Genomic DNA, 13,472 nt, shown 5'->3' on the forward strand with positions numbered 1-13,472 from the left:
GCCATGGCGGCTCCGAGCGGGGCGGCCCGGCCCCGGGACCGAGACGGCGCAGCGGGGCGGGGAGCGGGCAGGTCACAGTCCCGCCTGGGCAGCGCCGCGGGGCCCGTTCGCACGGCAACGCGGCCGCGCGGGGGGGACCTCTGGGGCAGCCTGGCACAGCCCCCCGCGAGACGCTGTGCGGCCCGGCCTTCCCCCGGCGCCCCTCAGAGCTGCGAACTCAGCGGGCTGCGGGAATCACAGAGCACTGGCGGGGGAGAAGCCCTTTGAGCTGCTGCAGTCCCAGCCCTGCCCAGCCAGCGCTGACCCACAGCCTCAGCACCTCAGCTCCAGGGCTGTGGGATCCCTCTAGGGCTGGGCACTCCCTGGGCAGCCTGGCACAGGGGCTGACACCCCTCTCAGGGAAACAGTTCTGCCTCAGCTCCAGCCTCACCCTCCCCTGGGGCAACTCCAGCCCCTTTCCTCTTGTCCTGTTGCTCATTACTGACCCCCAGCTCCCTGCAGCCTCCTGTCAGGGAGTGTCAGAGAGTGCTGCTGTCTGCCCTCAGCCTCTTCTCCAGCCTCAACACCCCCATTCCCTCAGCCCCTCCCCAGCCCCTTGTGCTCCAGCCCCTTCCCCAGCTCAGTGCCCGGCTCTGGCCACGCTGCAGCCCCTCAGTGTCCCTGTGGCAGCGAGAACGGTGACTTCCAGTGACTTCCTGCTCACAAATAAATGCCTGTGTCATTCCATACGTTTCACCCTGTCCTCACCCCTCGCTTGAAGCTCCCAGCCCGGCTGAGCTCAGCTCACAGCATGTACGTGCGCGGCGCAGCCCTGAGGGCGGCCGTGGGGCAGCTCCTGCGGCGCTGGCTCCGGCGTGGCCGCTCCGGATGGGGCCACTATAAAGCCGTGATGTTTGATGCCAGTGGAACGCTCCTCCCAGCCCCTCGGCAGACAGCCACGGGTGGGTATGACCTTTCTTATTTGCTCCTGGTATTTCTACGCCTCTGGTTCTGGTGATACCTGGTGGTTATGATGATGGTTGTGCCATTGAAGTACTAGAACTGAGAGCAACTGGTGACCCTGTTGACAGCTCCAGGTCAGGGCCTGAACCCGTCAGGGGATGAAACTGTCCTGTAGTGGCTCAGGCTGATGCCACCCAGTGTTAGTACAGTCACAGAATCCCAGCATCCCAGAGTGGTGGGGGTGGGAAGGGTCCTGCAGAGCTGCTGCAGCCCCAGCCCCTGCTCCAACAGCTTCCCCTGGCTCAGGGGGCACAGGAACGTGTCCAGGTTGGAAACCTCCTGAGAAGGAGCCTCCACACCCTCCCTGGGCAGCCTGGGCCAGGGCTCCCTCCCCTCACCACCAAAGGAGCCTCTCCTCCTGTGCCAGGGGCACTGCCTGTGTGCCAACTTATGCCCATTACCCCCAGTCCTTCAGCACACTTTAAGAACTCCGTGTTTTCACCCCAACGGTACCACACCAAAACCAGAGGAGAGGTGCTTCCACTGGGGGCATGCTCCCAATTCTCTCTGTGTCTGTGTAAGTCACCCCAGTCCAGCATTTCTGTTCTGATGAGTGCTGGCTGGGTGCTGAGTCCCAGACTTCAGAGGGATTTGAAGCTCATTTCCCAGTTCTGATGATGCCATATGTGCTTTTTCCTGCTTCCACACTCTCCTCTCTGTAGACTGGGAGGCCCAGAATTGTATTCCAGCCGGCACCATCCAGCAAGCTCTGCTCTCTGGGGAGGAAAACAGTCTCTCTCTGAAGTACACAAGAGGAGAGCTGACAGCTGTGGAGTTTTTGCAGGAGCTGGGACAGCAGTGCTTTGAGATTGTGAGAGCCAACTTCCCCCTCCTCTCCCTGTGCTTCCTGACCACAGGGAAACAGGATCATGGGATCGTTTAGATTGGAAAAGACCTTTGAGATCATCTCAGTGTGGGGGTTTGATGAGGAAAGAGGAGCTTTTAAAAGAAATCCTTTGATGGCAGGGTCTGAATATAGCACCTGGGAAGCATTTCTGTCTGATCAGAGCAGGCTTTGCGCTGCCATCATCGTTCTGGCACCCAGGCAGGGTGGTCAGCTGGATTGGATTGGCCTTCACTTCCATGAGCCTCTTCCTGCATATTTCATTTCTATTTCAAGACACCTCTAGGATCAGCTGAGATGAGAGATCAGAGAGCCAGAGACCAGGTGAAAGGCTTTTACTGCCAGTTTGGATATGGAGATGCTTCGTGGATGGAGATGATGGTCTCTGAGAAGGGTTCTTAAGATGAGTAGAAGCCTCTCCACCACAGTTCAGCCTAAATGCAGATTCCCTCCCTGCCTGATGAATGGTAAAGCAGTATTTACCTCTAACCTGCCTTGATTCCAGGGCATGTGCAGCCCCAGTGCACTTCTCTTTCCCCAGATCAGCCCTTCCTCTCTGCTGCTGCTTCTGCAGAATCAGTAATGTGAGAACACTTGTTTATTTGGTCTAAGCAATTTAACTGGGAGATTCACTGTCTGCCTTCTGCTGCCAAAGGAAGTAGGACAGCAAGATAAGATGATCAGGCAGCCTACCTTCCCAACCACTCTCATTTTCCTCCCTGCTTAAAAACCACTTATGGCTAATTATCATTCTTGGGGTCTCTCTGGTGTCTTAGGCAAATGTCTGTGTTCCAGTGCACTCTTTTCTCTTGGACTTAATCAGAAAGGAGATGATAAAACAGCTCCCCATAATGGCAGAAGCTGTACAGTGTATCCGTGCAGAAGGTCTTAAGACAGCTCTACTAAGCAACAACTTCTGCCTGCTGAATGGAGAGAGCTTTCTGCCTCTAGAACGAAAGCACTTTGATGTGGTAAGCCTGAATGGATTCCAGAATGCATTTCTCTACATGGGTCTAGAGCAAGCAGCAGCTACAATTCTTGAGTTGCAGGCACCAGATGTCAGGCAGCCAGCAGCATGTGGCAGTAGACATAAATGTCACAGGCTGTGAAAATATTTCCTGTCATAATTCCTGTGGTGACTGAGCTTTGAGGAATTAGAGTCACACAGGATCCCAGCATGGTGGGGTGGGAAGGGCCCTGCAGAGCTGCTCCAGCCCCAGCCCCTGCTCCAGCAGCTTCCCCTGGCTCAGGGGCACAGGAATGTGTCCAGGTGGGGTTGGGAACCTCCTGAGCAGGAGCCTCCACACCCTCCCTGGGCAGCCTGGGCCAGGGCTCCCTCACCTCAGCACCAGAGGAGTTTCTCCTTGTGTTTAAGTGGAACTTGCTGTGTTCCAGCTTGTGCCCGTCACCCCTTGTCTTGGCACTGGCCACCACAGAACAAAGTGCCACCCACCCTGCTGACACCCAGCCTTTAGGTACTTACAAGTGTTGGTGAGGTGCCCCCTCAGCCTTCTCTTCTCAAGGCTGAACAGCCTCAGGCTCTGTTACAGTGTTTGTTGTGGTTGTGAGGGCAATGTGACTATTCAGAGACAGGCTCAAGGCTTGTTTTGATCCAAGTTTGAGCAGGTGATTCTTGCAGACACCTCTGCTGCTGTGCAGGGTGCTCTGGCCTGGGCCAGAGGTGCCACAGTCAGGCCACTGCTTTCCCAGCTCGTTTGGAAGGTTCATGCCAAGGCTTTCTTGGACAGCATGGAGCTATTGGTTCAGCACACTCTGGGACATCCAGTGGATCTCCCACATGGTGACATCTCATTGGATGTGTTCCACCTGAGGACTGGCTGATCCTGTTTAGCTCATTTGAGCTGAGAGAGCCACAGCCATGGCAATTGGCACCCACACAGGCACTTGAATCACATCCTATCCATCTCTCCCAGCCCTCCCTTCCCCCTGTCCTTCATTTCACGTTGCTTGGACTCTCTTTCCCACCCTCTTTCCCACCCTCTCAGTCTCTTTCCCACCCTCTCCTCCTCCCTTCCCAACACTGCACAGATGTTGGTGGTCACAGTAGGCTCATGCATAATCCATTTGTTATTGCTGTAGATGGTTGAATCTTGTTGGGAGGGAATGCACAAGCCAGATCCTCATATCTACAAGCTGTGCTTGGAGCACTTGGGCGTTCAGCCCTGGGAATCCATCTTCCTCGACAGCAACAGCCAGAACCTAAGAGCAGCAGCTCAGCTTGGCATTAGAACAGTGAAGGTACGAAGTGCTGCAGCCAGGGTGGGCTTTGGGGATGGTTTCTGAGTCCAGAAGCTGTGTTTGACTTGGATGGCTCAAGATTGTCAGTCCCAGTGGCAGGCTCATGGTGCCAAACCATCTGTTTCAGCCTGTCCCTACTCCTACAGGATGTGGTGGGGTTAAAGGGGGGGATTGATGGCAAAGTCTGCTCTGGCCAGTTTCAGTCACAGCTCTAAGCCCCACAGCTGCTGTAACCTCACAGAAGTCACTTCTCCCTCTGGACCTCAGCTCCCTGTTAGAGAAACAGCCCTATCCATATGGCTGAGACAACCACAGCCATCTGATGCGAGGTCATAAGACACATTTCATACATTTCTAGAAGCTCTGAGGCTTTTAGGAGGATCTGTCACCTTGGGACTAGTTAAGCCAGATGAGAGTAAGCATAGTGGTTTCACTTCAGCGAGGGGACCACTGGGGCAAGGACAAGCATAGGACTGGTGGGAAGAGTGAACTGGGCTCCCCTGGACTGCACACAGGGAGCTCCAGCTCACAGCCCAGCCCAGCTCCCAGTCTGGGACAGAGCCCAAGGTGGGAGGCTCAGTGGGTGTTGGCAATGGGCCCCTGTGTTGGCAGGGAATGACCCTGTGTGTCCCAGTGGGTCAGTGCCATAGGGCTCAGATAAATGCATCACAAGTGAGCAGAGCTCTTTCTTTCTTCTATCACCCAGTGTTTCTCTCTCCTTCCTGCTTTCAGGTCAATGACCTAGGAGTAGCACTCAAAGAGCTGGAAGCCTGTTTGGGTTTTCCTTTGCAAGGGTTTGTTCCATACACTCGTTCAGTGAGCCCAAACATGGGAATCCCAAAAGATCATCTGCAAAAGTACCTTGAAAGCATTCTGGGTGACCACACAGCAGGTATGACAGTGCTTTTTGTTCTTCAGCCTGCAAGTCTGCACATCCTGGAGGCTCTGGCTCTTTGCATCACACAAGAGATGGACTGAAAAACAGTATTAACAAAAGGCTCCAAGTCTTCAAGCCAATGGTGCAGCCACCCAGGCTACAGTGATGTGGGGCTGCTTCCCAGAAAGGAGGGACAGCATTTCAGGACTTTCTCATTTTGAGAGGTGTTGAGCCCAAGCTGCCAGAGAGATGCCAAAATATTCCTGGCCTCTGAGCTGTCTGTGAGCTATTGCCATGCTCCCCAGGGGTTTGGGGCACAGGAGCGAGGTGTAGGCTCCTGATTGCTGCAAGTGAGATCTCAGACCCAGACACAGGAAGGGGAAATGGTGAGAAAGAGCCCCAGCTCATGCTTGTGACTGCTGACACCCTGATCTTGGCTCTTCAGGCCCGTTAGTGCTACGGCAGTTTGGCCTCAGACAGTCTGCCCAGACCTATTCTGTCAAGTTTGGAGATCACTTGCTCGTGCTGAAGAAGGAGGCTCCTGACAGCCCACATCCCTCAGGCTCTGTGCTCAGGAGGGAGTACAGGTGAGAAGGCAGCTACAAAAGCTGTTGCAGAGCTTCCCTCTGACTCAGTGTGCTCAGGTTTCCAATAGAGGTGACTTTTTGACTGGCCTCAAACTTGCCCTGAGATCTTCCCCTCAGCTCACTGGGGAAGCTCCTGCAGGAGATCCTCAACAACCCTGTCCAAGGGACAGTGCTCTATTCCAGCCTTGGCTTTTCTGCTGCATGTCACACAGAGTTCACACACTTCCCTCCTGCATTGCCCTCTCCTGCATTTTGCCCCATCTGTGATCTGTCTGTTGGCTACAGCTACTGTGAGCAGTCCTGGACTGAGAGCACACCACAGCTCTCCTAGCCACATCTGGCACCTTGGGTGGGAGAGAGGCTGCAGCACAGCACTGCAAGTGAGCAGTGAGGAACCTAGATGAGGCTGATGCTGCAAAGCACTTGCTGTGCCAGAGGTGTCTGCCTCAGCAGCAGAACAGCAGGACATTTGTGGGGGCTTCTATCATCCCCCATGTGGGTTTTTCAGAGTGTGTTTGTGTGGGGGCTCTGGCCCATACAAAGATTTTGCTGTGCTTCTTTCCCCTGCCCCCAGCCATGTTATTTTAGTGGATTTAAACCCCAGCACAGGAGTCTCCTCAACACTGTGTGTCTGCCTAGCAACAATGCAGGTCTGCTATCGATTCCCCAATGCCTTTCTGTGCTGACACGGCTCTCTGGCTCACCCTGGCAGGGTACTGAAGGCACTTGCTGAGGCTGGTGTTCCTGTTCCTACTGTACTTGCTCTCTGTGAGGACAGAAGGTAATCTTGTCCCTCAGCTTTCACTCTGTGCTTAACAACTTCACCCAGATTCCCCCAAAGACAAGGAGAGGAGGGAAGGAGCCAGACTTCACCAAGTGCACTGGTCTAATTAGTGGTTGCCCAATCTCAGGCTAGAGGAGCCTCTCACAACACAATAACCCTCCTAAGGTCTGTCCTTGTTTTAGCAGTTAATCAAAATGCTGCCTGCCTTTGACAAGCTGCTGTAAACCCGTGTTGCAGAGCTTCCTGCTGACTCGCTCTGCTCAGGTTTCCAAGGAGGAGGGGATTTTTCTGATTACCAGACCTCAGACTTGCCCCAAGATCTCCAACCACAATAGCAGCAGATCTGTGAGCAGGACAGTGTAGCCTGCAGTCAGCAGAGCCACGCTCACATCTCAGCTGGCTGCAGCAATCCCCTCTCTGCACTGCAGGGGAATGCATATTGTCTGAGAGCCCAACTCCAGAGCCCAGGGCAGGCAGGGAGGTGGGTGGAGCTGTAGCCTGGCCCCAGACTCAGCTCCCTGGGCCTGGAGGGAGCAGGACTGGTCATACCCCAGCCCTGTGCCAACACCAGGCAGCCCTGAGTTGGGCTGGAGCCCAGGCCACAGCTGGGCATCGCTGCTCAAGCGCTGTTGAGGCTGCTCTTCACTTGGCTGTGCAGGTGTGGCCTGGGGGCCACGTTGAAGGTGCAGGAGGGACTGGAGAGGTGGTGAGTAGCAGGATTAACCTCAGACCTACCAGTTGCACTTTGCTTCCCCAGCACCCTTGGCAGTCCTTTCTACCTGATGGAGCACTGTGCTGGCCGTGTGTACAGAGACATCTCCCTCCCCACGCTGCAGCCGAGGCAGAGGAGGGCTCTTTATGCTGCCATGAGTCAGGTCCTCTCCAAAATCCACACTGTAGACCTCAGAGCAGCCAAGCTGGAGGACTTTGGGGAGCACGGTGAGAGGTGGTTTTGTATCCTCCATCACTGGTTTCTTCTCCTGTGTATCAGCATTTCAAAGGACAGGCTGGGGTGTGGGACTTGGGCCAAACTGGGGGGCAGTTGGGAAAGTGAAGATGGGCAGTGGGTGTCTGAATCACCAGGCGTGTGGGAGAGTGTGGAGAGCTGCTTTAGATCCTCCAGGTCTGTGTTTGCTGTCAGTAGTCCCCAGAGCTGCTTTCAATGAGCAAGAGCTGCACTGTGGGTGCAGGAGTAACTTGTTTACTGCCATCTCTGACCAGACTTCCCCAGGTCCTCCAGCCTCTCTGCAGAGCTTCCTGGAGTTGGCAGAGAAGTTACATTTTTGTCTAGGCTCTGATTATTTCCAGCAGAATGTGAAACTCAGTGTGTGAGTGACCCCTGGGAATCACAACTAAACTGCTGGAGCTTATCTCAGCGTGCTGGACTGAGATCTTCTTGGCTGTTTTCTGCATGCATCTTTACTGCATCTCTTTGTGCCAGTCCCTTTCCCTGAGAGCCTTCATTCCTGTTCCAGGGAATTACATTCAGTGGCAGGTTGAGACCTGGACAAAGCAGTATCGAGCTGTGGCAACTCCTGTTATCCCAGCAATGGAGAGACTCATCGAGTGGCTGCCTCTGCATTTGCCTGAGACTCAGAAGATGACAGTTGTACATGGTGATTTCAGGTACTGCCTGGTGGCACTGCCCTGGAGCACATCCCAAGCGGCACAGAGGGAGGGAGAGTGTAAAGCAGTGTGCAGACTCCAAAGAGGTGCTGAGTTGGGCTGGAGCAGCAGCTTCAGAGAAGTCCAAAAGCTGGTCTCTGGGTCAAGTTCAGCATCCCCCAGGTCTAGAGAGCCACAAGCCCTTCACTTCTGCCATGAGAGACATACCTCTGAGTAACATAGCCATGAGAAACAAACACCAGCTCTGACTGGTGCTGTCTTGCACCCAGAGCTCTCCTATATCCCCTGGTGTTTATCTGTCTGTGGCACTTTAAAGCACTGTCCATTTGAGAGTGAGGAGACTTGGGGCAGGAACTGAGAGCTGGACTCCTGACATCTCATCCCAATCTTGCTGCCTCATTGGTACTTCAGAGTTTCTTTGCCCAGCCACTGAAAACACTGGTCTCACACTGGAGCATCATTGGCTGTTCCTGCAGTACTCAGAAATCGGTCCTGGTACCTCTTGTTAATGATGTTTGGGTGCTTAATGAGTTGGGATGGCTGGGGAGACAGAGGTGAAGTCACAGAGCACTGTGGTGGCTGAGGACAGGGGTGAGGGATGCTGAGAGCTGCTTCTGCATCGCCAGCTGAGGCTGCAGCCCAGGCCTGTGCCAATTCTGGCCCAAGGCTCCTTCCCACGAGGCTCAGGCTCACAGCTGCAGCGTGACTGGAAGCTGGCGAGCTCTCTGCACCCTGGCAGCATGGCTGCTCCCTCTGATTCCTCCTCAGGAGGCTGCTGCCCTCTCCTGGGGCTCAGACTGCTGAGGGCTGTACTGTGCATGAAGATGCAGGGCCTGGAGTTACTGTGTGCCTTTGAAATGACCACAAGATCCCCCTGGACAGTGACTTGTTCTGCTTCACTTTTTGGCTAGCCTGGCCTGTAACATCTGTTAATGATCTGAGGCCCTGAGTAACTTTGTTTCATTCTTCAAAGCACGTTTCAGTTCATCATTAACCAAGAAGTTCACTATTGAGTAATCTCAGCCCTGGCTGACCTATGCTTGCAGGGATTCATTTACTTACACAGCTTCCCAAAGGACTCAGCAGTTTTTGCAACGACTGAAGAGCACTAGAAGTTATCTACTGCTGTGAGCACTGGGATTTCACACACACAAGCACACACACACCCCCTCTTGAGACTTTTCTGACCTCTTTTTCCCTCTGATACAGGATGGACAACCTGATCTTTCATCCAGACAGGCCTGAAGTCCTTGCTGTCCTTGGCTGGAAGTTTTCAACTCTAGGAGATCCCATCTGTGATTTGGCAAATAACTGCATGGGCTACTTCCTACCACACCACTTCAGTGCACTGCCAGGTACAGCGAGAGGCAAAGTCATGTTTGACACCCAGAGAGAGAGCAGCCAGAGTTCAGAAACAGATTAACTCCTGCCCAGAGATCTCAGCTGGCAGTTGGGCTCATGGCAGCTGAAAGGGGCTGAGGATCTCACGCCACATTCCCTGCTCTGCCCTTTCTCCCCTCACAGGAGAACGCTGCATTCCTCCAGGGCAGGAACATCTTTCTGCATGGGCAGGGGTCACTGTGCCATGGCTGGTTTCTGTGCCATGGTTGGTCTCTGTGCCATGGTTGGTTTCTGTGCCATGGTTGCCCCGTGCCCAGTTTGTCTCCTGTCTGCCACCTGTTTGGCAGATGCTCTGCCATGTGCTCCCTGTCCTGCTTGGTGTTGTCACCCTGCTCATGCACAGGGATCTTTGCTAGCAGGCGTGTCAGGGATGGCCCCAGAGAGCTGGGCCCTGCTTCACAGCTTGCAAAACTCTGTTTAAATGTTAGTTTGGATTCTTTTCCCTCTTACTTCAGTGGAGAAGCTGGGGAACTCTTTTGGGTGTGAAAGCTGTGAACCAGTCCAGGTTTGTCCACAAAGTTATACACTTGTTGAGAAGAAAAATAGAGAGGTAAAATTATGCAGTCATTTAGGAGCAAGATCTGTCCCTCAGTGCTTTCACAGTCTCACTCCAGTGAAGGAAGCTGCCCTGTGTGCATTTCACATGTGTAGGTTGTTGCCAGAGCCCCACTGTTATGTACAGGACCAGCACAGCAGCAGTGCAGGTGTAGGATGGCGCAGGTGCCTCTGCTGCTCTGCAGCTGCATGGCTCTGCCACAACCCTCACGGCATCCCTAGAGAGCTCTGAGCTCCTCGTGGCTGCTGCTTCACTGTTGCCTCTTCCCATCTGCCAGGCTTGAGGCAGCGTGATGTGGAGCCCCTGGGAGTCCCCAGGGCAGAGGAGTATTGTCAGATGTACTGTGGCCACACGGGAACGGAGCACTCCAAGAACTGGAACTTCTACATGGCCTTTGCCTTCTTCAGGCTGGCTGCAATGCTGCAGGGGCTCCCCAAACACCCCCTGGCAGGTGAGGAACCCAGCTCTGCTCTGCACAGAGCTCCAGCAGGACACACACACCACCAGCAGCGCTGGGAGAGCTGTGACACTGAGCCAGGGAAGTCAGGATGTGCTGCAGGGTTTGGGCACTTCTGGCTGTGAATCCTGAGAGCTCTGAAAGTCCAGGTGCTACAGCGAAGCGTGGCGTGGCTGGCAGGCTGGTGCTTTCAGCACACAGCTCCTGTGGGAAATAAGGGATCCAAAGGAGAGATGAGTGATCTGGCAGTAATCATGCAACGAGCTATTGCTGCACAGAGACAAAAGGGATGGGAATGGAGTGTCCTGTGAAGCACAGAGCTCCCTCCCTGCTCCAGCACGGGCGCTGGCGAGGCTGCTGGCGCCTCTCAGGCAGCCTGGGCCGGGCTGGGCACTCGGGTTGTGTCCCACAAACAGACAAAAAGAGTATTTCCCCAGCAGGGGGGAAAGGTGCAAGGTAAGCTCTGGTCTGGTCCTGGTTGCTGTGTGGTGACTTTTCTTTCATGGGAGAGCAGAGGCCAGAGTTCAGACCTCAGAGCCGTGTCCCACAGGTGGAGCTCTCAGCCCTTCAAACTAAGCACCACTTTTGAAGAGAGGCTGGAAAGCAAAGAGCTGGTGCGAACTCTCAGTGCTGTTTATCTGCATCATCAGGTCTGGCCCAGGAGCCTTTATCAGAGAGAACCAGGATGTTATTTTTGTGTTCCTTAGGGAGGGAGGAGTCTCCTCGAGTCCCGCTGGGCTGGCCCGGACAAGGGCCCATGGTGCTGTTTGAGCAGTAACTACATAACAAGAGCTCTTTCCAATCAAGATGTCCTGTTCTCCTGCCCCCAGGGAGGTCAGCCTCAGGTGAGAGCAGCCCAGAGGATGCAGAGTTTGTGGCTGACCTGGCTTGGGAGTTTGCCATAAAGGAAGGATTCCGTGTGTTCGACAGCCTGCCCACCACAAAGCCTCTCGCCCACCGCCGCTACAGCACCTGGGCCAGGCAGGGGCTGACCCTCAGCAGGGGCTCTGCTCCCTGCCCATGTCCTGGGGCACATCCCCTGCCCAGAGTGCCCCAGGTCTCTCCCCCCAGCAGCCTGTTGGGGATGGCTTGGAGTCTTTGCTGCAAGCTGGAAAAGATCATGGGCATCCAGTGGAGTTTTCTGATGGACTCCACGTCCTCTTCTAGAGCTGAAGGTGAGACATTTTGCTCCCTGAAGTTGCGTTGTTGCAGCTGCACCAGGGTGGGAGATGGTGGTGTGCCTCTGAGTGCCCTTGCTTGCCTGATCACATCAGACATTTGTCATTCACGGAGTGCAGTGGCTTGGACAAGAGGGCTGGGTTCCCATTGTTGGTAACATGTGAGTAACAGAGTTCATATTGTGGGACACAGCGATTGCAGAGGCTGGCACTCCCCCTCCCAGATGAACAGATGAAGGCCAGCCCAGCTCTAATCACTTGGCTCCACCAAGGTCCTGCCAACAGTGCTGGTGGAGTCCCCAGAGCTTGGCTGGGCTTGGCCTTTGTAACACATGCCAGTCCAGTGCTTGCTCATCCCCTTCCCTGGGCAGGCTCTGGAGCCTCCCTGCTGCCTCTGTGTGGGAAAGGCCAACTCAATTCTCAGACAGGGCAGGGAGCTGCTTACAGCTCCACAGCTTCATTTCCTCCTTGGAGCTCTCTTATCCTGCTCTCTTATCCCGCTGTTCCTGGCAGAGGTTGTCCCTGCAGTTGTCCCTGTCAGCAAACAGTTGCCTGCCCAGTGATAAGCTGAGCATGATCAGCAGTGCAGGCTCTGGGATGCCACTGGACTTCAGCCCTGCCACTGCCCTTAGCTCTCCTGTGCAAAGTAGGTGCTGCTGCAGCCCTGAACCCTCAAAACAGGAGACACACAGCCTCACAGCCCACTTTCACAAGGCCACATCCATCTGCCCAGGGTCACCACCACATCCCTGCTCTCAGGAGCACAAGGGGTGCTGTGCAGGAGCCTGGGGCTGCAGGAAGGCCTGGTAACCTGAGCTTTGGTTTCTCCCAGGCTCCAGGGTGGAATTCCACCTCATCCCCAGGCACATGGCTTTGCTGTGGAAGGGGGAGGGAGCCTGGATCTGAGCCTGGATCTGCCCAGCCCAGATAGTTGGGATGATTCCCCTGTAGGCACCTGGCTTTTGCACCTCCCACCATCTCAGCTTTCAGACTGGCTCCATCTCAGCCAGCTATTACAGGCTGAGAGCTGGGTCTGCCAGGAAGGTGTTTCCTCCATTCCATGTGGTTTTAGTGCTGCTGGGTTTGTCTGCTCAGCCCTGAGGGGAGGGAAGGGTCCTGCTGAAGAGGAACAGCAGCATTAGTACAGGGCTAATGTCCAATGTCATCAGTTGTCCATCCAGGGGACAGCAGAAGACACACAGGACAGCACATGAGAGCTTAGCCCTGGGCAAGGCTTGGCTGGAGCTCAGCCCTGGGATGTGCCCTGTGGATCCACAGCCTGGCTCAGTTCCTCTGGGAGATGCAAAGCACACAACCACATCCCTGTGGGTACAACAGGTCTTTCTGGCATCTCCCAAAGTGCTTTAACACATGCAGGTCTGCAACAGGAGGGAGAACGTGTTGGAACAAGCAATCCTCCTCAGTGGCACCTCCTAAAGAGCTGCCCAGGACACACTGACTGGGGCACAAAGAAGAATCAGTCACCCTGATTCTCTGCCAAGGACGAGAGGAGCTGGGATCTAGTGCAAGAGGATTTCTTTTCAGCTGATGTAGGAAACACACAGCCTAATCCAGGTCCTGCTGCATAACCCCAGCTGGTTGCTTTGCCTCCCTGGTTCCTCCCTGCAGAGTGGGGTTGACATTCCCCTCCTGGGTAAAATGCCTGGACACCTGAGGATGGAGCAGCTGCCACAGCCTCCTGGGGTTTCCCAGGACAGTGCATTAAACTATGGATGGACATATTCAACAATTCTGTCTGGTGCCTTTAATCAACCAGAGCTACCCCCATCACAGACCCCTCCAAAGGAGCCAGAGAGGTGCTGTCAGGCACGGGCCAAATACCACAGCTTTGTTTTGGAGGTTTCAAGCTCTTCATGTGTTTGGTTTGTGGCTTCCTTAGT

General features: G+C 54.7%; 1 protein-coding gene across 4 annotated transcripts; it reads left to right on the forward strand.

Annotated features, from left to right (window-relative positions):
* The first annotated feature begins 46 nt into the window (after positions 1-46).
* Positions 47-13,321, forward strand: ACAD10 (acyl-CoA dehydrogenase family member 10). 4 transcript variants are annotated; one of them, XM_062010018.1, is made up of 13 exons: positions 47-941; positions 1,665-1,813; positions 2,623-2,817; positions 3,947-4,105; positions 4,838-4,997; positions 5,428-5,569; positions 6,282-6,350; positions 7,111-7,292; positions 7,829-7,979; positions 9,189-9,334; positions 10,214-10,387; positions 11,224-11,568; positions 12,949-13,321. In XM_062010018.1, the coding sequence occupies exons 1-13, from the start codon at positions 710-712 to the stop codon at positions 13,059-13,061; spliced, it is 2,217 nt and encodes a 738-aa protein (XP_061866002.1). In that variant the 5' UTR covers positions 47-709; the 3' UTR covers positions 13,062-13,321. The 4 variants fall into 4 exon arrangements, with proteins under 4 accessions (XP_061866002.1, XP_061866000.1, XP_061865999.1 ...); XM_062010016.1 differs by lacking the exon at positions 1,665-1,813 and having other exon boundaries at positions 12,960-13,321; XM_062010015.1 differs by lacking the exon at positions 1,665-1,813 and having other exon boundaries at positions 48-941.
* Positions 13,322-13,472: the final 151 nt, after the last annotated feature.

This window comes from Colius striatus, chromosome 17 (assembly GCF_028858725.1).
Source record: "Colius striatus isolate bColStr4 chromosome 17, bColStr4.1.hap1, whole genome shotgun sequence".
Classification (NCBI taxonomy): domain Eukaryota; kingdom Metazoa; phylum Chordata; class Aves; order Coliiformes; family Coliidae; genus Colius; species Colius striatus.